The 26883-nt window shown below is 42.9% G+C and overlaps 1 protein-coding gene across 2 annotated transcripts in view; it reads right to left on the minus strand.

The window, feature by feature from the left end:
• Kif15 (kinesin family member 15) overlaps positions 1-26883 on the minus strand; it is a 54622-nt gene that overhangs the window by 2039 nt on the left and 25700 nt on the right. For both annotated transcript variants that reach the window (XM_075964063.1, XM_075964064.1), the window contains 18 exons: positions 25764-25905; positions 24954-25095; positions 24041-24238; positions 22086-22193; positions 21577-21682; positions 20180-20345; positions 18732-18882; positions 18488-18573; positions 17309-17378; positions 16255-16341; positions 13218-13322; positions 12289-12411; positions 11419-11565; positions 8581-8682; positions 8095-8259; positions 6923-7029; positions 3460-3535; positions 2937-2974 (listed from right to left, as the gene is read on the minus strand). In XM_075964063.1, the coding sequence (XP_075820178.1) occupies positions 2937-2974; positions 3460-3535; positions 6923-7029; positions 8095-8259; positions 8581-8682; positions 11419-11565; positions 12289-12411; positions 13218-13322; positions 16255-16341; positions 17309-17378; positions 18488-18573; positions 18732-18882; positions 20180-20345; positions 21577-21682; positions 22086-22193; positions 24041-24238; positions 24954-25095; positions 25764-25905 (2119 nt within the window). The remainder of the gene's footprint in view (positions 1-2936; positions 2975-3459; positions 3536-6922; positions 7030-8094; positions 8260-8580; positions 8683-11418; positions 11566-12288; positions 12412-13217; positions 13323-16254; positions 16342-17308; positions 17379-18487; positions 18574-18731; positions 18883-20179; positions 20346-21576; positions 21683-22085; positions 22194-24040; positions 24239-24953; positions 25096-25763; positions 25906-26883) is intronic.

The raw sequence follows: 26883 nt of genomic DNA on the forward strand, positions 1-26883 counted from the left end.
GAGCGTTTCAGTCTTGTAAACTTTCTGTTGGAAACACTGTTTGCTACAATGCATGTGGAATGTAATACGGACTGATGGATGAGGTGATACACAGGATCCAAACCTCTCCATAGGCCGGCTCAATCTAGGCAATGTGTTTGCAGAGCATGTTCAGCCATACCGTCAGAGACCATGCAGGAAGAGCTCTGCCTCTGCTCTGGTTGAATAAAAAGCTCAGATGCTGCTCCCGCCCACCTTACTGTCAGTCAGGTTTTGTGGCTTGAATGCGAAAAGTTCCCTAGGGCCCATGCAGTTTTAATAGTGGACTGGAGCTATTTTCATACCGGGTTCCTAGCGGAGTGGCGCTATTTTGGAAGGCAGTGGAGACTTTCTGGAGAAGTACATCCCTCTAAGGCCCACGTCTTGAGGGTTTTTGTTTTGTTTGAGACAGGGCCTCTCTATGTAGCCCTGGTTGTCATGGAACTTATGATGTCTTGAACTTGAGACCTACCTGCCTCTGCCGTGAGTGCCAGGATTAAAGGTGTACACCATCAGGTTTTACCGCCCAGCCATACTTCCTGTTTTCCTCCTGATTACTGACTACCAATGGGTATGATGCTGGCTTCCTACTCTTTCCTGTTTTCCCCCCTGACTCCTGACTACCGATGTGGTATGACGCTGGCTTCCTACTCTTTCCCGTTTTTCCCTCCTGACTACCACCAATGCGGTGTGACACTGGCTTCCTACCCTTGCCTCCATGCCATTCCCCACCAAGATGGTCTGGATCCCTCTGGAACCGTAAATCAAAATAAAGCCTTGTTTCTTCCCTTTGTCAGTAATGTATCGAAATACATGGAGACATCTGGCTTGTTTATGAGGGAAGAGAACACTGGCCCATCCATTTCCCAACAGAGGACGATGCTGGCCTAAGCTGAGCATAGTGAACTCTGTCTTCTTGTTGGACACTGGTTTGTTTTCAAACCCCTGAGGATGCCTGGCCTACAAAATGAATTCCAGGACAGCAAGGGCTAAAAGATGAGACCTCGCTAAAAAAGAAAAAAAAAGAAGCAGCAGCCGCCACCACCCTATGGAGACAGGATGTTGGAACGCAGTAGGGTATATTGTAGCCAGTAGCACCAAGTCTCAGTTCCTGATGGTATCACCAAGTCCCAACCACATGAAATCACATATTTCTTGCCCATGCCACCACGGTTTGAGATCTTAAGAGAATGTGTTGTGTGGATGCCCACACTACAGTGTGTGCTCTGTGTGCTTCAAGGATCATATCCCTGAGGACTGCTGTCACCGCAAGAAATACATGCCACACAGTGACAAGGTCCCAAAGGATATATTTAAATTGGCTGTAGTTCTTACTTGGCGGCTGCTGCTTCTGTTTTTCTTTTTTAGCGAGGTCTCATCTTTTAGCCCTTGCTGTCCTGGAATTCATTTTGTAAGCCAGACATCCTCAGGGGTTTGAAAACAAACCAGTGTCCAACAAGAAGACAGAGTTCACTATGCTCAGCTTAGGTCAGCATCGTCCTCTGCTGGGAAATGGATGGGCCAGTGTTCTCTTCCCTCATAAACTTACCTAGAGCGTTCACTATCCTGTATGCCAGCTTAACCACTACTAGCTGGAAACCTGTTAAACTGCTCTTAACTGTCCATGAAAAACTCAAGAAAACTAAAGACTGCCCATACGCTTTTTTGTTGCTGTTAAAAGTGGCTTTACATGAAAAGCCTATTGAGCAAATTCTGGGGTTAGAGACACAGCTAGCAGTTAAAAACACTTGTTCTGGAAGAGACCTGCAGTTCAGCTCCAAACACCATAAAGGGCAGGTCACATCTGCCTCTAACTAGCTGTAGGGAATCCGATATTCTCTTCTGGTCTCTGCAGGCATCTGCATGCATGTGTGCATACACATACACAAACACATGCATGTAAAATAAAATCTTATTAAAAAAAAAAAGACTTTGAGCAGGGCAGTGGTGGTGCATGCCTTTAATCCCAGCACTTGGGAGGCAGAGACAGGCGGATCTCTGTGAGTTCAGGACCAGCCTGGTCTACAGAGCAAGTTCTAGGACAAGCTCCATGGATACACAGAGAAACCCTGTCTCAGGGGGAAAAAAAAGACTGATAAACACCAATTATATTCACATCACATATACCACAGAAGGGAATAAGTTATCTTATGTATGTATCTTTCCCTTTAGAGAAGAATTTCACCCACAGGACAGTTTACAACCCTGTAATCCCAGTTCTAAGGGATCTGCTGCCCCCTTCTGGCCTCTGCAGGTACCAGGCACACACACACACACACACACACACACACACACACACACACACACACACACATCATACACAAGGCAAAGCAAAATGATGGGGGAGAGTCTTCTGTTTTGTGTTAATTTCATTGGTTAAATAAAGAGACTGCCTTGGCCCTTTAATAGGACATAAAATTAGGTAGGCGGAGTAAACAGAACAGAATGCTGGGAGAAAGAAGCTGACTCAAGGAGTCGCCATGATTCTCCCACTCCAGACAGATGCAGGTTATGATCTTTCCTGGTAAGCCAGCTCGTGGAGCTACACAGATTATTAGAAATGGGTTAGATCGATATGTAAGAGCTAGCCAATAAGAAACTGGAACTAATGGGCCAGGCAGTGTTTAAAAGAATACAGTTTCTGTGTAATTATTTCGGGTGTAAAGCTAGCCGGGTGGCGGGACGCAGCCCGCCGCCTATTACAACAGCAAAAAAACATCCATACACACGAAATTAAAAGCAACAACAAAGAACTAGGCCTGGCAGGACGGCTCAGCAGGTAGAACACTTTGTGTACAGGCCTGATGACCTATGTGGAAGAAAAGAACCAACATTTGTCCTCAAACCTCCACACACATGGCACAGCGTGTATGCACTCCCCCATAAGAAAGATTTGAATTACAAAAGAGCACACTTACTCTGTTCTCATCTTCAGCATTTCTTCAATAAGTTTATTCTATAATTAAAAAAAGTAAAGATGGTTAAGTTCTTTAATACCTTTACTAAAAAGATTGAGAGGAACAAGTCCGTTTTCCTTTGTGCTAATAAAATCAAGCCAATGTCCACTCCCACAATCCCATATGGCTATACAAAGGAAACTGGTTCCCAGCATTCCCGCACTGTGCACTAAAGACGTCACACTCGGTTCTACGCAGATAACCGTACGTGGGAATGTAGTGCTTGTGTAGAAACACAAGGGCAGACACCGTCTTCCAGTCTCCCAAGTACTGGAACTGCACCGGCTGTGCAGCACTGTGCCCGGCTGACAGACACCTTTACTTCTCGGTTACATATTAATACTGATGGTAAATATCCCGATCATCAGTGGGAACACAGCAAAGGCAATAATTTCAAAAGCAAAATGGTCTCTAAAATAAATAACTGTGAACGTTATGTATAAAAGCAGTTCTCACAGAAGAAACTGTGTAAACAAAGCCATACTTTAGCAAGTCTTTCTTTGACAATCTCCTCTTCATGCTCCTTCTTCAGCGGTTGACCGTCTGGGTGACTCTGGCTGCTGCACAGGTTAGGGAACAGACAGGGAAACACTGTCAGGTATATTCAAGGATTAATTTACCGTTTATTATATCTAACTATAGTAAAGCTACCTGTGCTGATTAAGTTAGTACAGTTAACCAGTGTGACCACAGATGGGATAAAGAGGGCCCCAGAATTCAGGAATGAACCTTATCACTATAAAAGCAAGACCAGCAGAGTGCAGAAGTTGAACCAAGGCTTAAAGGAAAAGTTAGTGCAGAAATTTTGCTAAAAGTGGCAACATGAAGATCAACTCTGAGTTAAAGCGAACATGAGTTTGATGTATAGCTGAAGATGACCGTGAACTTCTCCTCTTGCCTGCACATTTTGAGTAGGGCTACAGGCAGGCATGGATGACGAAACCAGGTTTGTAAGTAGCCCTCCTATTGCTAGTCCTCTTGTAGAAAGTTAATAGGCAACAATTCTGCACCGTAAACTTGACATCTAGTTTGGTTTTGTTTGTGGTATTGGATATCGAACCTAGGGCCTTGGGCATGCTTAGCAGGATGCTGAAGATGTCTTTGTCTGCCTGAACCATATTGAAAAGCAGAGTTGATTGGTGGGAAACGCTCCCCTTTTCTGCATCTTGTCCCTTATTTACCTAGAAAGTGTGGTGGTAAAGAAAATGGCTCCCAAAGGGAGTGGCACTATTAGACATGGTTTTGTTAGAGTGGGCATGGTCTTGTTGGAGGAGGTGTGTCATTGTGGGGGTGGACTTTGAGGACACTCAGTGTTTCAGTTCACTTCCTGTTTCCTGCAAGAGGTAGACTCTCAGCTCCTCCAGCACCACGTCCGCCTGCATGCTGTCATGTCCACCATGATGATAATGGACTGAACCTCTGAAAATGTAAGCCACCCAATTAAATATTACCATGGTCATAGTGTCTCTTCAAAACAACAGAAACCCTAATTAAGACAAAACTTAGTACGAGGAGTGAGGTATTGCTGTGACAGCCTGATGATGTTTTTGTTAGGAGAAATTTGGACTGTGTTACTTTGGGGTAGGAAAGCAGTGGAATGCTTTAAGCATTGCTTAATGTGCCGTACCAGTTGGAACATGGAAGACAGTGGTGCTGTGAACCCGGGCTCAAGAGGATTCAAAATAGGAGAAGAATATTAATATATAGCCTCAAGACCATTCTTGAAATATTTTGGTGAAGAATGTGGTTGCCTTTTGCCCCTGTCCAAAAAGGGTGTCTAAGGCTAAAGGGAAGAGTTTTGGATTAATTTTGCCAGCAGAAGAAATCTCAAAACAGCCTAGTATAGATTCTGTTGTTTGGTTATTAGTGGTAACTCTAGTGAAGATTTATAATGAAAAGGAGCAAGCTGAGCAGGATAAATTACAAAACGTAAAACTTGAGGAGAAAGGGGGCACTAGGAAGTAGAATGGAGCAAAATCCTGTGTTCAAGGAGATAAACACATTTTTAAAATGGGATAAAGGGAGTGGTGACCTCAAGGTAAGATTCTACCCAGCTAAATTTCCATCTTGTGAAAAGAAATTTAAAAAAAGCTTAGAGCTGGATGTACTGACACACACCTTTAATCCCAGCACTTGGAAGGTAGAAGCTGATGGACGGATCTGAGTTTGAGGCCAGTCTGGTCTACAGAGCAAGGAAAGTCCAGCTTAGGTGGTGAAGAAACAACTGAAAACAGAAAGCTGGTGAAGATGTAATTGAATGAGGGGCCCGTGTTCCAGCCCCAGCAAGCAGCACAACTTGGCAGCTTCGGCCACATGGTTGAGTTTAGAGTTAGAAGAAATGGGTTATGGAATCTCCCTCTGTGACTAAGGAAAGCCAGTTGAGGCCTGGCATATGGCAGGGGTGTCCCTGTTGAGGGTCTAGAGAGGATATTATGTGAAGCTGTTGAAGCTGAAGCCTGGATTGTCTTGGAGACTCCAAGATGTTGGAGATGCCAGAGTTGTATGACAACAGCCAAGAAGAGCTGCTAACAGGGAGTGGAACCAGCCCAAGAGAAAGAAGTGTGCTGCAGTCAACGAAGCTGATAGAAGCTGGAGATCTGAACGCAGGTCAAACTATTGCACAGAAATGCAGAGTCTGGAGATGACCAGATGTCTTTGGTCTGGCTTTGGTCCAGTATTTCCTTGCTATGATCCCTTGCCTATGCTTGGGAATGATAATGTATATCCTGAGCCATTATATGATGGGAGTATGTGATCTTTCTTTTTAGTTTGGTTTTATAGGGTATTACAATTAAGAGACTGCTTGAATCTCAGAAGAGACTTTGAACTTTAGACTTTTAACCACTGCATAGACTGTGATAGGCTGTGAGGATTTTGAAGTTGGATTGATTGCATTTATTATATGGTGATAAGACTTTGGGATCCAGGGAGTAGAATGTGGTGGTTTAAAAGAAAATGGCCCCCCAGAGGGAATGATACTATCAGGAGGTGTGGCTTTGCTGAGTGGGTGTGATCTTGTTGGAGGAAGCGTGTCACCATAGAGGCAGACTTTGAGGACTCATGAATGCTCAAGCCACATCTCAGTTCACTTCCTGTTGCCTGCAAACTGTAGCTAGAACTCTTCGACCCTTCCCCAGCACCTGTCTGCCTGCATGCCTACTAAATATCTTCCCTAGTAAGAGTCACCATGCTGTCTCTTCCCAGCAATAGAAACCCTACGACAGCTACTTAACAAATACAGATGCTAGGTTTCAGACTGTGGCTCAGTGGTGGAGCACATGGCTAGTATGTAAGTGCCTAGCAGAGGCAGATGGCTCTGTGAGTTCCAGGCCAGCCTGGTCTAGTGAATTCTGGGACAGCCCGAGCAATAGTGAGACATAGTCTCAAAAACCCCCACCCCAATAAAAACAAAAACAATCCTCCCTTCCTAAAACAAACCAAAAAAAAAAAACACCCAAAAATCAAAAACAAAAACCCTTTTAAACGGAAGCAGTTTGTGCTGTGTGACATTCTGTTTGTGTTCTGACAAATAAAGCTTGCTTGGAGTCAGAGGGTGAAGCCAGCCACTAGTCAACCATAGAGGTCTGGAGGTCTGTACAGAGAGGGGACAGGAAGTGCTAAGGTAGGGCGAGAGAGGATCTATGCTCGTTTGGTTGGAGGAACCGGGGAAGCAGGAAGTCACTAGTGGCCACTCTGCTGCTTCTCTGATCCTTCAGGTTTTACTCAATCTCTGACTCTAGGTTTTTATTGATATAACGCTTCTGATTTGGTTCAAATATTCCACATCTTCTGAATATATTCCAAATGTTTAGTCCACAGAGCTGGTAGGCAGATGCTAGAAAGAGCCACACCCTCCACAGAACTCAAGCCAAACAAGCACTGCCCGGGTCAGGGGAAGCGTGCACAGGCAGACCAAGTCCAGAGAGAGGGCTTCTGCTCTTACTCACCCACTGTCCTGCCTTTTAACATCATCCAGCTGACTTTGCAGGAGCCAGTTTTTCTCTCTTAATTGCTGAGACTCCAGGCGCAGATTCTCCATTTCACACAGCTGATCCTGAGAACACACCAAATAGCTTTTTTTCAGAAGAAATATCAGACTGGGTGCTATTTTCTTCGCAAGGTTGTGACTGAAGCTGGGTGTGGTGGCACACACCTTTAATTCCAAAACTTGAGAGGCAGAGGTGGGCAACACTCTGAGTTTGCTAGACATAAGGAGTTCCAGGACAGCAAGGTCTGTGAGGTGACACTGTGTGTCACCCTCCATGTCCCCAAAGAAAAGGTTGTGACTGAGACAGGGACTCCTTTTTTTTTTACATTACCCTTTTTTTTTGCTTTTCGAGACAGTGTTTAACTGTGCAGCCCTGGCTACTCTGGAACTCATTCTGTAGACCAGGCTGGCCTTGAACTCACAGAGATCCTGCCTCTGCTTCCCAAGTGCTGGGATTAAAGGCGTGCGCCACCACTGCCTGGCGATATTATTCTTAAAGTACAGCACTGAGTGTTATTGGATTAAAGAGTTGGTGATGGGTTCTTGGAGACTTAGAACTGTGACTCACGAACATGTTCAGTGTCTTAAACAGTCTAAGAGAGGAGAGAAAAGGAAACTACACCGAGGGGCTGGGAAGATGGCGCAGTCAATATAGTGCCTGCTCTGAGACCTTGCCTCAAAAACTAAGGTGAAAAGTGATAGAGAAACCCATGTGATGTTGACCGCTGGCCTCCATGAACACATGCACCTAAGACATGCATGCCACATTTAAATCTGAGCTGAGGTAATATGCTATTAATTTGGCAAAGATTCAGAAGTTGGACAGCACTGAGGTGAAGTTCAAGGAATCAGGCCTCTTATTCATTGCTCGTAACTTTGGTTGGTAGAGACTATGATACTAAAAACCCCACATGGCAGGGAGAGGGAGCTTACAGACTTAGTGAGTATGTACTGAACAGTTTTAAAAAGGAAGAAAAAGAAAGTGGCAGCTTCCCGGGACAGCAAAGTAGACGACCAGGGGTCAAAGGTGGGAGGAAGACTCTGAAAAAGTTCTGGCCTTTTGACGTGGAACAGCAGCAGCTGGAAGGAAGCTGCAGATTCTTAAAGCCACGGAAAGGAAACGTCATGCACCTTCATCCTGAGGATTTCAGCATTTCTGACTTCTCTTTCTTCATTTAGTTTTGTAACAAGGTGCTGCAAAAAATTCTTAGAGGCCCGTCCATCTTCTATCTCTTGTTCTTGTGTTTCCAAGAGTTTTGCCAAATGAGGTTGAAAAGGAGGTGGTGTTTTGGGACTCTGAAACGAAAATCATACTGCATCCAAATGCTCGCTTACACGATACCATGAAGAGTTCAGTTGCAGTCCACACACAGCACGGATAACATGCGGGTTTTCATGCGTATGCCTCGCCCCTAGAACACAGGGCACGCTGAGAAAGGCCACTTAGCTTATTATTTTAATTCCCATCCAAGCAAAACAAAAGAATTTACCAGGTAGAAAGCAGACAGGGTGTTAATGAAGAGATTTCTTTCTTAAAAATTATAAGGAATAACGATTTACACATTTTTCTCATTTGAAAAACTGATTATTCTGAAATGCACTTTTTTGGAAAAGTACCTGTGGATACTCGGTAGCAAAATCCATCACATGCCCCAGCTGTCTCATTTTGAAGTTATATTCATTCTTCTTCTGCTCTGCTTCCTCTTTCTCTTGGTTTAACTGGGCAAATTGAACAGATAACAGGTTATAGTTTAGAAAATAATTCAGGACACACAGTCCAATTAGAAAAGACAAGTTTCCCCAGTGCCAACCACCAGAGAAAAGCACATCACAGTCAGTGTCCTATCCCTGTCAAGGTGAGAGCTGTGTACTAGTTGAGGACCTGGAGACAGTCTGTATTGCTATTGGTATGCCAATTAGTACAAACCCATGGGAAAGGGGGAAGGTCACCCCTAAAACAAACTAGAACTCCCACGTGGTCAGCAATCTCAGTTCTGGGTCTTTATTTGCAGGAAATGAAATGGTGTATGTGTGTGCTTACATATGTGTGGGATCACATGCAGAAGCATGGTTGTGACCTGTGGAGGCCAACCGCTAGTCAGTGTGCTCAGGGGACTCCCTGGCTCTGCTCCCTGCACACTAGATCACAAGTAGGCCACCACGTCTACCTAGCTATTGTGAGTTTTGCACACCTACACTGCAGGACGTATGTTTGCCTGGTAACTGCTCTATCTACTGAACCATCCTCCCCAGTTTGTGATACAATACTTGAGGAGAGGGCTGCATTCCTGTGTTAACCACACCCTCGTTCACAACAGCCAAAGCACACAGTAAATCTGATTATCCACGGGCAGATGGGAAGAAAACAAGGAGTACCTAGATACAAAAGAGCACTAGCCAGCCTGTAGGACAAGGCAAACTCTGTCATCCGCAATGAAATGCATGAACCTAGAAGATACCACAAAACTGTCAGAAGCCAGGGCAGAAACACAATGAACTAGCTTCTATGTGGAACCCACAACAGCATCACTCAGAAGAGTTGAGAGGAACAGTAGTTGTGAGAGATTGGGTAGTTAAAGAGCCTGGACGGGAGGTGTCCATCAAAGTCTATCAAGTTCAGACAGGAGAGTTTTTGAGACCTAATATATCTTGAGCACAGGCAAAAATAATGCATAACATATAGTTCAAAACAGGAAAAAGTAGTTTTAAAACTGTATCACAAACAAAACAATAAGTGAGGTAATGGATATACTAACCAATCTGATTTAATCATAGTATAATGTATACACATATGAAGGTAATGGATATACTAACCAATCTGATTTAATCATAATATAATGTATACGCATGTGAAAGTAATGGATATACTAACCAATCTGATTTAATCATAGTATAATACATACACATATGAAGGTAATGGGTATACTAACCAATCTGATTTAATCATAGTATAATACATACACATATGAAGGTAATGGGTATACTAACCAATCTGATTTAATCATAATATAATGTATACGCATATGAAGGTAATGGATATACTAACTAATCTGATTTAATCATAGTATAATGTATACACATATGAAGGTAATGGGTATACTAACCAATCTGATTTAATCATAGTATAATGTATACACATATGAAGGTAATGGGTATACTAACCAATCTGATTTAATCATAGTATAATGTATACACATATGAAGGTAATGGGTATACTAACCAATCTGATTTAATCATAATATAATGTATACACATATGAAGGTAATGGGTATACTAACCAATCTGATTTAATCATAGTATAATGTATACACATATGAAGGTAATGGGTATACTAACCAATCTGATTTAATCATAGTATAATGTATACACATATGAAGGTAATGGGTATACTAACCAATCTGATTTAATCATAATATAATGTATACACATATGAAGGTAATGGGTATACTAACCAATCTTATTTAATCATAATATAATGTATACACATATCAAGGCAACACAGTGTGGCAAGTGAGATGCCTGACACCTGTAATCCCAGAATTCAGAGGGTGGAGATTAGGAAGATTATCATGAGTTTGAGGACAGCCTGAATTATAGAATATCAGGCAAGTCAGAGCTACAAAGCAAGCCTGTTTCAACAAACTCCAGCAAAACCTATTAATATGAACCTCACAAATATATCTAATTATTTATTACGCAAAAAAGATATTTTATTCTGGGTGTAGTAGCGTGTGCCTGTACTCTCAGCCCTCTGGGAGGTATTATGTGGGATTCCTCTCTGAATGCTGTGATTACCATTAATGAATAAAGAAACTTTATTGCTTTGGACCTATAGCAAGGCAGAACTTAGTTGTGGGGGGGGGGCACGACTGAAAGAATGCTTGGAGGAGGAAGGCGGAGTCAAGGAGAAGCCATGCAGCCCTACTGGACAGACACCTGCACTTCACCTGGTAAGCCACAGCCATGTGGCAATACACAGATTACAAGAAATGGGTTAAATTTAAGATATAAGAGTTAGCCAAAGCTAGAGCTAATGGGTCAAGCAGTGTTTTAATTAATACAGTTTCTGTGTGATTATTTCGGGACTGAGCAGCTGGGAACCAACGAGTGGCCTCCCCACAACAGAGGTGGAGGCAAGAAAATGATGAGCTCAAAGCCAACCTAGGATAAACAGTGAGACCCAGTCTCAAACAACAGCAAAAACAGATGTTTCTTAAGTGTTATATGTATGTTCAATTCATTACTTTGAAGGCTAAAGTTTTAATATCTTACTGTTCATAACCACAACCTTATCGCAGATACTGCTGTCATGTGTCAAAGACCCAGGTCAGGGAGGGAAGTCGTGGTGGAATGACAGCCTCTATCTAATCAACCCATTTGCAGACTTTCTGTGCACAGAGAACTCAGCCACAGCAGGACAGTCAGGACACCCTGGTGTCTCAGTGTGCCCCTCACCTTGTGCTGAAGCTCCTGGATCAGCGCCTCCTTCTTGGTCAGCTCTTCCTGGGCAGACTGCAGGAGCCCAGAGTGCTTTTTTGAGGCCTCTGTGAGCGTGTTCAGCTGCTCAGTGGCATGGGCCAGATCTTCACACAGCATGTCTTTCTGTTAGGAAACAATGTCCCAAAGGAAATAGTTCATATCTATCGTGTTTGTTTCATAAATCATTGCATTCTTGAAAATTTTTTAAAGTTAGAAAAGTTGCATATAAAAATCTTTAAAATCCAGCCCCCCTCCAGTTTATGAGCTAAACTATTCCAAGACAACCCAGGCAGTTGATACATAAATGAACAGGCCTAGGCGTGATTTCAGCAGATTCAGGCTTCTGTGTAAGGCTAGGTAGTAGGCTCTTTCTACTCAGAGATTTAGAGTTGATCTTTTCATGGAGAACACTCAAGATGCAAAGCTTACTTAATATCCCATTAATTGAGTTTTATGGGCTTATATGTGTATATTTGCACAATGCATGCACTTGGGTGTGTAAATGTGTATATGACGTGTACAGGTGTCAGAGGTCATGTCAGGCATCTTTATTATTCTACACCTTATCTTGTGTGTGACAAGATCTCTCACTTGGCTAGACTGGTTGGCCAACAAGTACCCTGGATCTGTCTGACTCTGCCCACTAGCGCTATACTCTATGGTTACAGATTTAGCTGCTAAGCCCAGTTTTTACATTGGCTGAGGATCCAAACATGGGTCTTTATGCTTATGCCGCAAGCACCTTATCCACAGAGCCATATCCTCAGCCTGATTCTGGGCTTCATATTCTAGAAGGTAAATGGATGGAAAAAGAAAACAGGAAAGTGCCACGATAATAATACCCACCTCAATGTCCTCCGAGAGGATTCTCAGCCTGAGAGTTTCTTTCAGTTCCAGAATGTCCACTTCCTGTCTCCTGATCAACTCTTTGCTCTCTTCTTTCTCAGCCACAGCAACATTGTACTTACACTGCAGAAAATAAAGTCAGGGCACAAGAGCTTTGAGCAGGACATCACAGCAACTGAGAAGTGATCCTAGTTCCGAGGTGAGGACCAGACTAACAAGCTAACCCAGCAACTCCTGGCGGCTGTTTTTGTTATTGTTTTGGTTTCATTATTTTTATGTGTGTGTATGCAAGTGCACTTGCATGCCAGGTATGTGCAGGTGCCCACAGAGGGTATCAAATCCACGCGGCTGCAGTGACAGGAGGTTGTGAGATGCCCAATGTGGAGGACAGGCTAGATCTTCTGGAAGAGCAGCAGTTGCTCTTACCACTAAGCCGTCTTTCCAGCCAGACAAACCGTGTTAATGAAGGAATAAGAACTAGTGTACATGGCAAGGAGAAACAGGACAGTTCTAAAGGTGTTAAAGAAAACCAGCCGGCTTTGCCAGTTCATCAGAGACTGCTTGTGAAGATAAATGTGGAGCTAAGCAAGTTCCTTTGGAGCAGAACAGATGCAGATGAAAACCTTCACCCTGAGCCAAGCAAAGGGAGAAGCTACTTCAGGAAACGGTATCATTGGGTCTCAGATCAGGGACATAGTTCCATATGACAAGCCCTGCAAATTTAACTAAAACGTAACTTCCTTTCTTGAGGCGAATAAGGAGCCCCACCTTAGCCTTAACTGTTGCTGGCAATACCGTTTGTTTCTAATCAGTGGTTCCCGGCACACAAATGTGTTATCCCGAAGTGTGTCCACTGCAATCTCACAAGTCCTCTGGGTGTTCACTTCTGCAGTCGAGCTTACTGTACCACAGACTGTGACTTAACTTACATTGATGTCTTGCAGTTCTTGTGTCAGGGTGTCTATGGTTTCTGATTTTTCACCAACTGATGTTCTTAACTCCTGGATTTGGTTCATGAGATTAGTGACAAGTTCCTGAGAAGGACAAAAACATTATCTTCAAAACCAGTGACATGGAGATCATATTAAACAATGAACTGTTGCAGTCTTGTCTGAGCACCTGACTGCCAGCTGGTGGTGCTGTTCTGGGAGCTCACAGAGGTAAGGCCGAACTGGAGGAAGTGGGTACTAGGGTTACAGCCCTAATTCCTACCCACGGCCTCTGTTCTCCCTATCAGGTGCCATGCAATCAGCAGCTACAAAGAGCTCCTATGAGTAAGTATAAATCTTTCCTACTATAAAGTTTTTTGGGGAATTGTTTGGTCACATAAATAAGAAAAGTAAGGTACAGAGAAACCCTGTCTCGAAAAACCAAAAAAAAAAAAAAAAGAAAGAAAGAAAGAAAAATAAAAAAATAAATAAAAAAAGTAGCTAACACACAAACCATTTCTGTTTCCTAATGGCAAGAAAGCCAATTTACTTTAGCAAAATATTATATAATTAATACTCTACCTTCCACAACCTTTTTTTCTTTTAAATTTTTATTTATTTCTTTTTGAGGCAGGGTTTCACCATGTAGCTCAGGTTAGCTTCCAAAGCTTTATGTAGCTCAGGCTGGCCTCTTAACTGCTACCCTTCTTGCCTCTATCTCCTAAGACCTGGTATGCTAGGTGTAGACTATTATGTTCATTTTTATATTTGGATAGACACACCACTTTTATTATTCTGGTGAAGCCAACAATAAGGACTGAGACTGTGTGTCATGAACTTATTGTCAGTAAAAATGTGTCAGCGTCACAGCGGAATTCTAGCTGAAAGAACGAGGTGTTTCATAAGCCTCTAGAGGTACAGAATATGCTGGACATGCGGCGTGTGTAGAGGAACAGTGTACGCTGACATGCCAACGTGTGTAGAGGAACAGTGTACGCTGACATGCCAACGTGTGTAGAGGAACAGTGTACGCTGGACATGCCAACGTGTGTAGAGGAACAGTGTACGCTGACCTGCTGGCGTGTGTAGAGGAACAGTGTACGCTGACATGCCAACGTGTGTAGAGGAACAGTGTACGCTGACATGCCAACGTGTGTAGAGGAACAGTGTACGCTGACATGCCGGCGTGTGTAGAGGAACAGTGTACGCTGACATGCCAACGTGTGTAGAGGTACAGTGTACGCTGACATGCCGGCGTGTGTAGAGGAACAGTGTACGCTGACATGCCAACGTGTGTAGAGGAACAGTGTACGCTGACATGCCGGCGTGTGTAGAGGAACAGTGTACGCTGACATGCCAACGTGTGTAGAGGTACAGAGTACGCTGACATGCCGGCGTGTGTAGAGGAACAGTGTACGCTGACATGCGGCGTGTGTAGAGGAACAGTGTACACTGGACATGCTGGCGTGTGTAGAGGAACAGTGTATGCTGACATGCCAACGTGTGTAGAGGAACAGTGTACGCTGACATGCCAACGTGTGTAGAGGAACAGTGTACGCTGACATGCTGGCGTGTGTAGAGGAACAGTGTACGCTGACATGCTGGTGTGTGTAGAGGAACAGTGTACGCTGACATGCCAACGTGTGTAGAGGTACAGAGTACGCTGACATGCCGGCGTGTGTAGAGGAACAGTGTACGCTGACATGCCAACGTGTGTAGAGGAACAGTGTACGCTGACATGCTGGTGTGTGTAGAGGAACAGTGTACGCTGACATGCCAACGTGTGTAGAGGAACAGTGTACGCTGACATGCCGGCGTGTGTAGAGGAACAGTGTACGCTGACATGCGGCGTGTGTAGAGGAACAGTGTACACTGGACATGCTGGCGTGTGTAGAGGAACAGTGTATGCTGACATGCCAACGTGTGTAGAGGAACAGTGTACGCTGACATGCCAACGTGTGTAGAGGAACAGTGTACGCTGACATGCCAACGTGTGTAGAGGAACAGTGTACGCTGACATGCTGGTGTGTGTAGAGGAACAGTGTACGCTGACATGCCGGCGTGTGTAGAGGAACAGTGTACGCTGACATGCCAACGTGTGTAGAGGAACAGTGTACGCTGGACATGCGGCGTGTGTAGAGGAACAGTGTACGCTGACATGCCGGCGTGTGTAGAGGAACAGTGTACACTGGACATACGGCGTGTGTAGAGGAACAGTGTACGCTGACATGCGGCGTGTGTAGAGGAACAGTGTACGCTGGACATGCGGCGTGTGTAGAGGAACAGTGTACGCTGACATGCCAACGTGTGTAGAGGAACAGTGTACGCTGACATGCTGGCGTGTGTAGAGGAACAGTGTACGCTGACATGCCAACGTGTGTAGAGGAACAGTGTACGCTGACATGCTGGCGTGTGTAGAGGAACAGTGTACGCTGGACATACGGCGTGTGTAGAGGAACAGTGTACGCTGGACATACGGCGTGTGTAGAGGAACAGTGTACGCTGGACATACGGCGTGTGTAGAGGAACAGTGTACGCTGACATGCTGGCGTGTGTAGAGGAACAGTGTACGCTGGACATACGGCGTGTGTAGAGGAACAGTGTACGCTGGACATACGGCGTGTGTAGAGGAACAGTGTACGCTGGACATACGGCGTGTGTAGAGGAACAGTGTACGCTGACATGCTGGCGTACACGCAGTCTCAGTGCGAAGGAGGCAAAGACAGGGGATCTCTGTGAGTCTGAGGCCAGTCTGGTCTATATCATAAGTTCCAAGCCATTCAGGATTATACAGTGAGACCTTGTTTTAAAGAAAAAAAAAATGCCTCAAATGTACATGGACCAGTCTGTAAGTCATCCTGAGGTAAGAAATAGTTCAGGAGACAGGAATGATGCACCTGTATCCCAGATACTCAGGTAAAAGGATTGTGATTTCAGAGTCAGGAAGGGCTACACAAAGAGATCAGGGCTCTAAAACTAAACATACAACGCCCAAAATAAACAAAATGCAGAAGTATAAAACTCAAACTTTATCTACCTTGTCCGAATCTCTAGACTTTTCCAGAGAACTGATCACATTTTCAGTAGCAAGCAAGCTTTCTTCTAATTTCTGTACTTTTGCCATCTGTGGGGAAAACAAACAGTCTTAGAAAATAATTCAATCGCCGGGTGGTGGTGGCGCACGCCTTTAATCCCAGCACTTGGGAGGCAGAGGCAGGCAGATCTCTGTGAGTTTGAGACCAGCCTGGTCTACAAGAGCTAGTTCCAGGACAGGCTCCAAAACCACAGAGAAACCCTGTCTCGAAAAACCAAAAAAAAAAAAAAAAGAAAAGAAAAGAAAAGAAAATAATTCAATCACACACATTTAAAAACAACAAAACAGGCTGATAATTACTTTGCACATTACAGAGTCTGCACTAACAAGGAACAAGGCCTGGAGTGGTTTTGTGGTTTCTACTAAGTGAGCCCAGCAGCTCTCATTATAGCCACCTGAGAGTCAGAAAGAGTTGGTGAGATTGGGAGTAGTTGTCCTCTGAGCTACACAGACAGACAGACAGACAGACACACACACACACACACACGACGGGGTGCACAGCAATAATAAAGGAAAATTAAAAATACTAACAGAAACAGATTCCTACTGCATGCACAAATCCAAGTGCTTGGAAGGCAGGGCTAGGAGGGTCTGAGTTCAGGGAAAATGTGGGTTATAACATGCATTTCAGGGTAGCCACAGTGTGACCCTGTCTCAAAAACCAAGGGTGGCCAAGTGTGGCGACACGTGCCTTTAATTGCAGCACTCTGCGCTGAAGACCAGATTGGTCCACATAGCTAGTTCCAGGCCAGCCAGGGTTACAGAGATGCCCTGTCTCAGGAACAAACAACAAACGAAACAAATAAGGTCTAGGGATGCACCTCAGTGGCAGAAGTCTAAGTCTAAACCTTAACAAAAAACAAAACAAAACACCCTAGTCAAAATTTTTATTAGTGATTTCTAACACTGAAAGCAGAAACACTTTCTTCTTTAGAGTTCGGAAATAAAATTTACAAATTCCAAATTCTAGGATAATTAAGTAAGAATAAAATCTCACCTGCTGCTCACATTTGGCCATCTCTTTCTGTTTCTCCTGACGCACAGCCTCTAGAACTTTTAAGATTTCTCTAGAGAAAAAAAAAATTAAGGAAACATGAACTGAGTGTGCATGCCCAGAAGAGATAAATGCCACGCAAATGAAGTTTACCAGGCAAATCCTGGGTTAGAGAGCATATCCCCAAGGAGGGCAGAAAGCCGAATGTATTTGGTAACAATGTTTAGTAAGGAATTATTTTTGTACCACAGTTCTTTACTTCTCTTCAGTGTGATAAACCCAAACACAGCACACAGTATTTACTGCCACCTGTCTGAGAGAGAACGTGAGGCCCATGACCACAGGAATGTCTCCTTTACTGGTTCACTCTATGCATTCGAGCACCTGCGGCACAGACCTGGTTCACTGGCTCTGTCTAAATGCTAGCAAATCCCTGCTATATCCCTACTAGGTGGCATGTTCTGCCTTCACTGTGTATCAGGACCAAGAATAGTCATAAATAACACTATAAATAGAAATTGAAAAATAGCTATTCTCCCTAGTGTGATCATGAGATTACTGACAGACTCACTGAAATAGAAAGAAAAAGAACTTGGAGAGAGGGAGAGACCTAATGAGAGTCTGGGGGAAAAAAGTAAAAGTCACCCCCTACCCCCCAGAAATAAAAGGATAGTCAGAAGCCTGGTATGGTGTATATTAATCTCAGCACTCAGGAAGCAGAGGCAGGCAGGTGAATCTCTATGAGTTCCAGGTCATGCATGACTACATAGGGAGACCCTGTCTCAAAAAACCAAAACAAAAAAAGCAACTAACCAACCAACTCACCCCCAAACAACAAAACAAACAAAAGGATAATTAGTCATTTAGCTCATACTGTGACTTACTTACAGATGGCCTGACTCCGATCACCATCAGCTTCTGGGGTAGAAGCATCACCCCCAGTTAGCTACAGCCCCAACTGAAAATAACTCTCCATAGGGTGGTAATGAGAAAACCACAAGTTGAAAGCTGTGCACAGTGGTGCAAGTCTGTATTTCCAGCACACGGGAGACCCAGGCAGGAGGACCGCAGGTTTAAGGCCAGCCTACGCTAGACAGTGAGACCCTAAAGTCCCCCAAAGCGAGATAAAGAATGCAGTATTGAACAATATTCTCATCAATGGGAAGAATTAACAGCACTCACTTAGAGCTATTTTCTTTATCTTCTTCAAACTGTAATGATAATTTGTTGTTGCGTTCTTTTTCTGCATCGAAAAGTTCCATCAAATTCTAAAAGACAATTGTAGATTAGGCTTGAAGCGGCAGCTATGAGTATCAGGCGGCTATCAAACATCAAGCACTGCGATTGGTACAGGAAGTTAGAGGACATGAACAGGAACCACAGATGCAGGAGACAGCCACCAGTTACAACAATGCTCATCACTTACATGAAGATCAGACTTCAAAGTTTCATTTTCTTGTTTGCAGCTCTGGAGTTTTTTTGAAAGTTGGTCAATTTCAAATTTCATTACTTCTTGTAAGTTATCATAGGAATCCTGCAGGCAGGCTTGGCTCTTGAGCAGCTTTTCATTTTCTAATCTTTACCAGCAAGATAAACGGAAAGTATGAACATCTGCTTCTAAGAGTCAGATTTTCTCAAGTTCAGGTTTGTCTATCAGAACCATTGGCATTTAGCAGAGAGCTGTCGGTCTGGTGTGGAATGCCCTCGGTACTCATGTGAGCACCACTACCAGAAGACATGATGGAAAGGGAGTGTCACCCTGAAGCATCTCCTCCATATCCTTGCTCATGTGGCTAACTGGCTGGAGATTTATTAGTTAGCTGACAATTGAGGTTCACTTGAGTGTTTCTAGCTATGCACTAGCCACTTATTAATTTTCATGATTTGTCAAAAATTCAACCCCAGCCATTTATGACAAAGTCTAGGAAGATGTTATAATAGAATCTGTGGCTTCTTCCTAACCAAGAGAGATTATAACCCCAGAGAAGAACTACTCGTTGCTTGTTCAGTTACACCCCCTTGCTCCTTTCCCAACACACTGCTTCTGATGCAGCATCCAGCAGTCATCCAAAAGAGAACCAATAATCTCATCTCTGAACTGCGCAAGATAGATGTCCTGGCCGACACAGAGCTATCCAGATGCAGAACCCTCTCCTGTGCACCTTACGAAGAGAATGAAGAAGTAGGCTGAGAGAGGACCTGTGCATGTACTTCACGGTACAGACAATGCTGACAAGTAGGCAGTGCTGTGCTCTACCATCCAGAAGCACGAGCAGTCACTGAGTGTCGGGGAATAAGCAGCCTGGTTTGGCTCACTGTAGAAACAGACACTCAGAACAACTACATTTTGACCAGTATCACTGGGATAATCATTGCTTTTAATTTAGCACAAAATGCATACATAGCTCGGTAGATTCTTTACATTTCTGATCTAGTTCTAGCCTCAAATAAACAAAGGAAATTAAGATTTAATGAGGTTAGGTCAGACGTGGTGGCATATGCCTTTAATACCAGCACTCAGGAAGCAGAATGAGTTCCAGACTAGCCAAAGCTACATAGTGAGAGCTTGTCTCGGAAAAACAAGGACAGCCTGGTCTACAGAGTGAGTTTCAGGACAGCCAGGGCTGTTATGCAGAGAAACCCTGTCTTGAACAACCCGCCCCTGCACCACCCCCCAACTAAATTAAAAAAAAAAAATCTCAAAGCCAGTTTATAATGAAGTCAACTGGATATAAAAAACACAGTGTACTTGTAATAAATTATTAATAAATTACAATGTTACTGGCTTATGCAGTGTGTGTTGGGCTTCTAATACTTCAAGTAGTATTGATAACAACAAAGCAGACACCGTGAACCAACAGGGAACAGGTCTACCTGGTGTTGTCCAGCTGAAGCTGAACCTGCACGTGTCTTTCAGAAAGCTGGTTTAGTTCTTTCTCTTGGCTCTCTTTGAACGTGCTGTACTCCAGTTTCACCACAGAAAGTTCTTTGTCAGCAGATTGAAGAACGATTCGTAGGTCATGGACCTCACATTTCAAAACTGGAAATCAAAGAAATCAAGCTCTCAACAGTTTCCTTTACCTTGTATAAAGCAGGCAACCTTTATACCTCACCATCGCCAAGACAAGCATCGACAAATGAGCACTAAACACTAAGATCTCACTTTCCTCCTCACCTTAGTTCATGGCTGCACCTCCATTTCTTTTGCCCCAAGTTGGCCTTACTTTTACTGTGTAGCAAGGATAGCCCTGAGCTCCTCGCCTTCCTCCTTCCACTTCCTGAGTGCTGGAATTACAGGCATGGGATACCACCCAGCTGTTCTAACACTGCTGCTCAAACAGAAAAGCTTAACATCTGTTCCTCGTTTTTAGGTCACTTGACATTTTAAGAACTTTTTTCTTGTAGAACATGCAACAATACTATTAGTGTAAGAAAAACTCATGATATTTAACTATCTGAACCAGTGTACTCTTAGCTGTTGAAAATGCTGAGTAATATACCAGAGTTTTTCAACATGGGTTAGACACTTCTAGTCTCAAAGGGAAACTCCAACTTAAAACTAGAGCTACTGCAAACTACCGAAAATATTTTGGAGACAGGGTCTCATGCATCCCAGGCCAATCTCCAATTTGCTGGGCAGCCAAGGATGACTTTGAACTTCTGAATCTCCTGAATTCACCTAAGTCCTGGATTTCCTGGCTTATCTGAAAATGTTTTGATAAAGAGAAAAATAAACTGAAAAAAGTAGGAGTGACACCCACACCTAGAAATGTATATAAATAATTTCTGCTTTACTTTGTCAGCATTAGCGCAACCCAGCTTTCAAAGGAGACACTTCATAGATGTGGACATCAGTGCTCGGGCACTTTCCCCCTTTCACTGGCCTAGAGCTTCCCGACGTGGGCCAGGTTAGCTGCCCAGAGAGCTGAGATCTGCTCGTCTTGCCCTCCATCTTGACATCACTGGGATAACAGATGCCCAGCTTTTCATGTGGGTTCTAGGTTCTGATTTCAGGTCCTCAAACTCATGAGGCAATGGAGCCATCTCCCAGCTCTTAGATAAACTTTAGTAAACACTCGTAACGTTTATTTGTGAGTAATCTTGAAGAAAATTGTCTTATAACCTATTTTATTTATTATACCTTTACCATGAAAATTCAATATCAATTATCTAACAACAAAATAAGCAACCCCTTATAATAGAAAAAAAAGTTCACTTAAATGATCAAAAAAAAAAAATACCGAGCTAGTGTCCTCACTGTCCAGACTTACAGTCGTTCTTAGTGTGAGTATCCTGAAGCTGTTTTTCAAGGTCATTCAACTGTGCAAGATAGTCTTGTTGCTGTTTGGTCCAATCACTTCTTTCTGATGAAAAAAGCTTTGGGAAAAAAGTGAATATCCTAGAAAAGTATGCTAAAGCAATGCAAGTCATGCGTTTCTGTATTTAATGTCTAGCTTTAAAGGCAATGACAAGACAAAACAAGATGAACGATAATGAAATGACCGACACAATCCAAGATCAGCGTAAGATGTGGACAGACCCGTTCTGATGTCTTTAAACAAACCGTCCACTTGTGTACTAAGTGATTCAAAGACAATGCACGTCTGTCTCACTAGCAGAGGGTTCAGAATGTTCACTAGTGCTCGGTAAGGGAATTTTCATCTGGCAGTGTTTTGGAGGCAATGGGGTCTGACTATAAATTTACTAAGGAAAAATGAAAGGAACTCCTAAGGTAGGGATGGGATGCCCCATCTCACAGCACTCTCTCAGCCAGCCTCACCTCCTGCATCTGTGTAGAGTGGTGCTCCAGTTTGTCAACAGTCTGCTGAAGTTTCAGGCTTTTGTGCTCTTCTTCGTCCAGCTTGACTTGAAGAGCGCTCAGTTGTTCCTGCATCAATACACTGCAGTCATCAAAAAGGCCTTTCATAGAATTTCAAAACTATTAATTTTATAAAAGTTTTAGGGACGGGGGTTTTGCGTGAATGCACATCTGAGTACCAAGTGCATGCCCAGTGCCCACGGGTGCAGAAGAGGGGGCTGGAGCATCTGCAGCTCGAATATCAGGAAGTTGTAAGCCACTGGGTGGGTGCTGGGAATTGAACCTAGGTACTCTAAAAAGCAGCCTAACTGCTGAAAGAACTCTCCTGCCTGATTTCTTTTTGATTAAAGAGACAAAAAAATCAAAGTAAAATAAACTCAAACCCTTGCAGAAGCAAACATTGCAAAGGACTGCTGGAGGCAGAAAACTTCAAGGCTGTTCTGATTATACGTATGTTCAAAGTTATGTCTGTGAATGATCAAAATGGATAAATTCAAACCCAAAGAAAAGTGGCTAATATTCAACCCAGAATTAAATTACAGAGCCCTAGCTAGTATGACAGAGTATGCATTTAATGGCAGTACTAGGGAGGCAGAGGCAGTCAGATCTCTGAGTTCAAGGCCAGTCTGAACAGGGAAACCATGTCTGGAACTCTCCCCCCCCGAAAATATATAAATAAACAAACAAATAAATAAAAGCGTTGGATAGATGGCTTGGTTGGTAATTATATATGTATTCTATATACACACATATATGTATATAAAAATGTATGAAATAAATTATAAAGGCCTCTACATAACTTTTTAAACTTCAGACATAATCAATGAACCCTCTAGAGACTTTTTAATAATTCTTTTATGAAAACCAATTTATTTTAATTTTATGTGAATTGGTGTTTTGCTTACATGTTTGTCTAAGAAAGGGCATAGGGTTCCCAGAACTGAAATAACAGTGACCTGTCATGTGGGTGCTGGGAACAGAGTCCAGGTAGGCTGGAAGAGAAGTCAGTGCTCTTACCCACTGAGCCATCTCTCCAGCCCCCCTCTAGAGTCTTTTAAGACGCTTCCTCAGGCTTATTTCATCACAAAGGCCTCTCTGGCCTGCAACAGGAAAAAAAAAAAATTCAGATTTGGGATATCTATTTCAAGTTTTCCTGGACAAAGGGGTATAATTTAATTAACAAATTAGTAGGATCCCAATGTAATCAAATCTCACATTATTTCAAGTACATTAAAAAGTACATTAAAACCTCCCTAAAATTTGATCTATATAACAATTTGCTCAAGAATAAGAAATAAGAGCCGGGCGGTGGTGGCGCACGCCTTTAATCCCAGCACTCGGGAGGCAGAGGCAGGCGGATCTCTGTGAGTTCGAGACCAGCCTGGTCTACAAGAGCTAGTTCCAGGACAGGCTCCAAAACCACAAAGAAACCCTGTCTCGAAAAACCAAAAAAAAAAAAAGAATAAGAAATAAGCCGAGCCTTTAATCCCAGCACTCAAGAGGCAGAGGCAGGAGGATCTCTGTGAGTTTGAGGCCAGCCTGGTCTAAAGAGCAAGTTCCAGGACAGGCTCCAAAGCTACAGATAAATCCTGTCTTGAAAAACCAAAAAGAAAAAGAAAGAAAAAATAAATAAAATAGAACTTAAAAAGAAATCAGAACAGAAACTTTTATATATGCAAACATAAAAATGAAAAGGAATAGCTCAGCGGTGGTGTGCACACCTTCAACCCCAGCACTCGGAAGGCAGAGGCAGGAGGAGCTCTGTGTGTCTGAGGATAGCCTGGTCTACAGAGCGAGTTTCAGGACAGCCAGGAGTGCTATATATGGAAACCTGTCTCGAAAAGCTAATCGAAAAAATTATAGGGAGTTTATTTAAATGAACATTCAGTTAATTTTTCCTAAAATTAAAGTATTACCTGCACAGTTCGAAGCTCTTCAGAGAGGGCCTCCAAAGCTTGTTCACTCATTTCAGGCGGCACTGGCTCATTTAATATATCGTTGTCTGAACTGCTGGAATTCTGTGTGTACAGGAAGCCGAAGTTCCCCACCTCAGGGCTTGACTTTGTGGCCAGTTTTGAACAGTGTAAATAAGCCTTCGTTGGAGTGGTAATTGTCTACAGAACAATCATTATGGAAAGAATCATTAATATGAAGGAAAATATCTAGAGACTTTACGACTAGAAAAAAATTCAAGTTTTATTCATCAATTTATCAAAAAAAGATGCGTTCTTGAAGCACTGGGTAGAAATGACCAAATGGAAATAAACCCATCAGTCAATATAGTTGCATGTAAATAAAGTTTAAAAAATGGAACTTGAAGCTGGGCATGGTTATGTGTGACTGTAATATCAGGATTTGTGATGCTTGCCTCTGCATCCTACTAAAGGCCTGCGCTGCCACGTCTGGCCTAAGACACATCTTTTTACAAAAAGCAAATTAAATTGCAAAGTGGACATGATGGCACATGCCTGTAAGACAATTACTCATAGGGGTAGAGACAGGAAAATCAAAAGTTCAAGGCCAACCCAGGTTACAGAGTGAGTTTGAAGACAGTCTAAGCTATCATGAGATCCTGCCTCAAAAAGAACAAAAATAGGAAGAAAGACAGACAGACAGACAGAAAGAAAGAAAGACACAGAAAGAGAGAGGGGGGGAGTGCAGATGTCAGGAAACAAGTCTAAAGTCGAATTTGATCTCAAATGTTTTATTCTTCCTCCTTGACCTTGTCACTGGAGTCTAACACTAGGTGTTCTGCAACCTGTGTTTAGAATATAACCTTTATTAATAAAAGAGACGTGTCTAGTTTAAACAGAAGCACCAATGACTCACCTTAAGTGTTTCGGCATGAATTCTATTCAGCTGGGAAACTTCCTGGCGCTTGCAGGCTTTCGTTGCTTCCAAAAGGTTTTCAAGATTGAGGTTTGCTTTTTGCAAAGACTGAAGCTCAGATTCCAGTTCTACTTGCTTTTTCCTAATAGAAGTTGTTAAGACTTAGTTCCTTCAGATAATCAATAATGTCAAACATTTCTTTTTTAATGTTTTTTTGAGACAGGGTTTCTCTATGTAACAGTCCTGGCTGTCCTGGAACTACTCTGTAGATCAGGCTGGCCTCGAACTCACTGAGATCGACATGCCTCTGCCTCCCGAGTGCTGGGATTAAAGGCGTGCGCCACCCCTGCCTAGTGACAAACATTTTTAAGTACATTGCAGTTTATGCTCTCGTAGATCTCGCGTTCATGTCAGGATACTGTTACTTTCAAAATTAACACTTTTCTATATTTTAGGCTAGTATTAACTTTGATTATAATATCAACATAGTTTATCCTTTTATACAATGTGAATCAAATAAGAGTATTAATAAATCTATAATTTCTAAAAGGAATCTCAATTTAGTGTGTAGCTGTGATTTAAATTTGGTAATGAGATGAACTTACTCTAAAGTTCAACTGACATTCCAGGTGAGCACTGCTCAAAACACTTGCACGACCGACTATCAACACATAGCAAAGAGCTACAAGAAAAAGCGCTTCTTCAAATTAGTTGCTAAAAGTCTCATATGTAAAGTAACATGCCAAATTATTGGTTATTAATAGAAAGTATTAAGAAAATGGGGGATGAGCATGTGTGCTTGCACTTTACCGAGTTAGCTCTTTGAACTCTTCATATTCTTGCTTTGAGTTATTTAGCTCTGTCTGAATTTGCAGGAGCTGTGCTTTTAACTTCTCAGTGTTTACGAAGAAATTTGGTTCTTTCAGTGCTTTGGGAGAAAATCCTTGCAGACCTGTTAAGAAGAAAACCACTTCAATCTGTGAAAGACAAAAAATGAGAAAACATTTTTCTACGCTCTCTTCCAGGTTTGTTTTGAGGCACGAGGATAAATAAGAAATGGATCGGAAGGTGTGTCCTAGAAATGTGAGAACACAGATGTCAGCAGGAGGCACAGGATGCGGCAGTGTACCACAAGGGCACTACAAGTTATGTGCAGGATTCAGAAACCACAGGACAGGAGTGTAATGAAGGCGACAAGCTATTCCCTAGGAGACTAAAGAAGAACATGTTCGTGCTAGACAGAGAAACACTAGCACAGCTGAACTTGTAAAAATTGGTGCTACTGGCCACTGTGAACAGGCAATCAATTATTTAGAAGAGAAAATGATAACAAGGATAATCCTTATTTTGCATATAAAATCTTGAGTTTCTCCACAGGCAAATAATTGTGAATATTCTTTGACTAAGTCATAACTGAGTAACAAAAGACTTAGACAAGGGAAATGGAAAAAGCAAGAAGAAAAAACCAAACAAGAAAAGAGCTGGGCACACACATTTACACCCAGCACTCAGACGCAGAGGAAGGCAGATCTCTGAGTTCAAGGCTAGCCTGATCTATAGAGTGAGTTCCAGGACTCACAGACACACAGAGAAACCCTGTCTCAATAAGTCTAAAGTAGATAAAGGGACAGATGATAGATAAAATGAAAAACAAGAGAAGCGACTAGGGATAGAGCTCCGTCAGCGGCATTTTTTGTTTGTTTTCTGTCGTGGGAGTAGGTCTTACTTCATGGCCCAGGTTAGCCGAGGGTGTGTATCACCTGCACACCCTGCTATAAATGTTCTTTCCTCTTTCTCTGTCTGTGTGTGTGAGCCATGTGCAGACCAGAAAGCAGCCTCAAGTCTTTTCCCTCAGGAGCCATTCACCAAAAAGGAGGTCTCTAAATGGCATAACAGTTTTCCTAATAGGCTGGGCTGGCTAACCAGAGAA

This window comes from Microtus pennsylvanicus, chromosome 3, assembly GCF_037038515.1.
Source record: "Microtus pennsylvanicus isolate mMicPen1 chromosome 3, mMicPen1.hap1, whole genome shotgun sequence".
NCBI lineage: Eukaryota > Metazoa > Chordata > Mammalia > Rodentia > Cricetidae > Microtus > Microtus pennsylvanicus.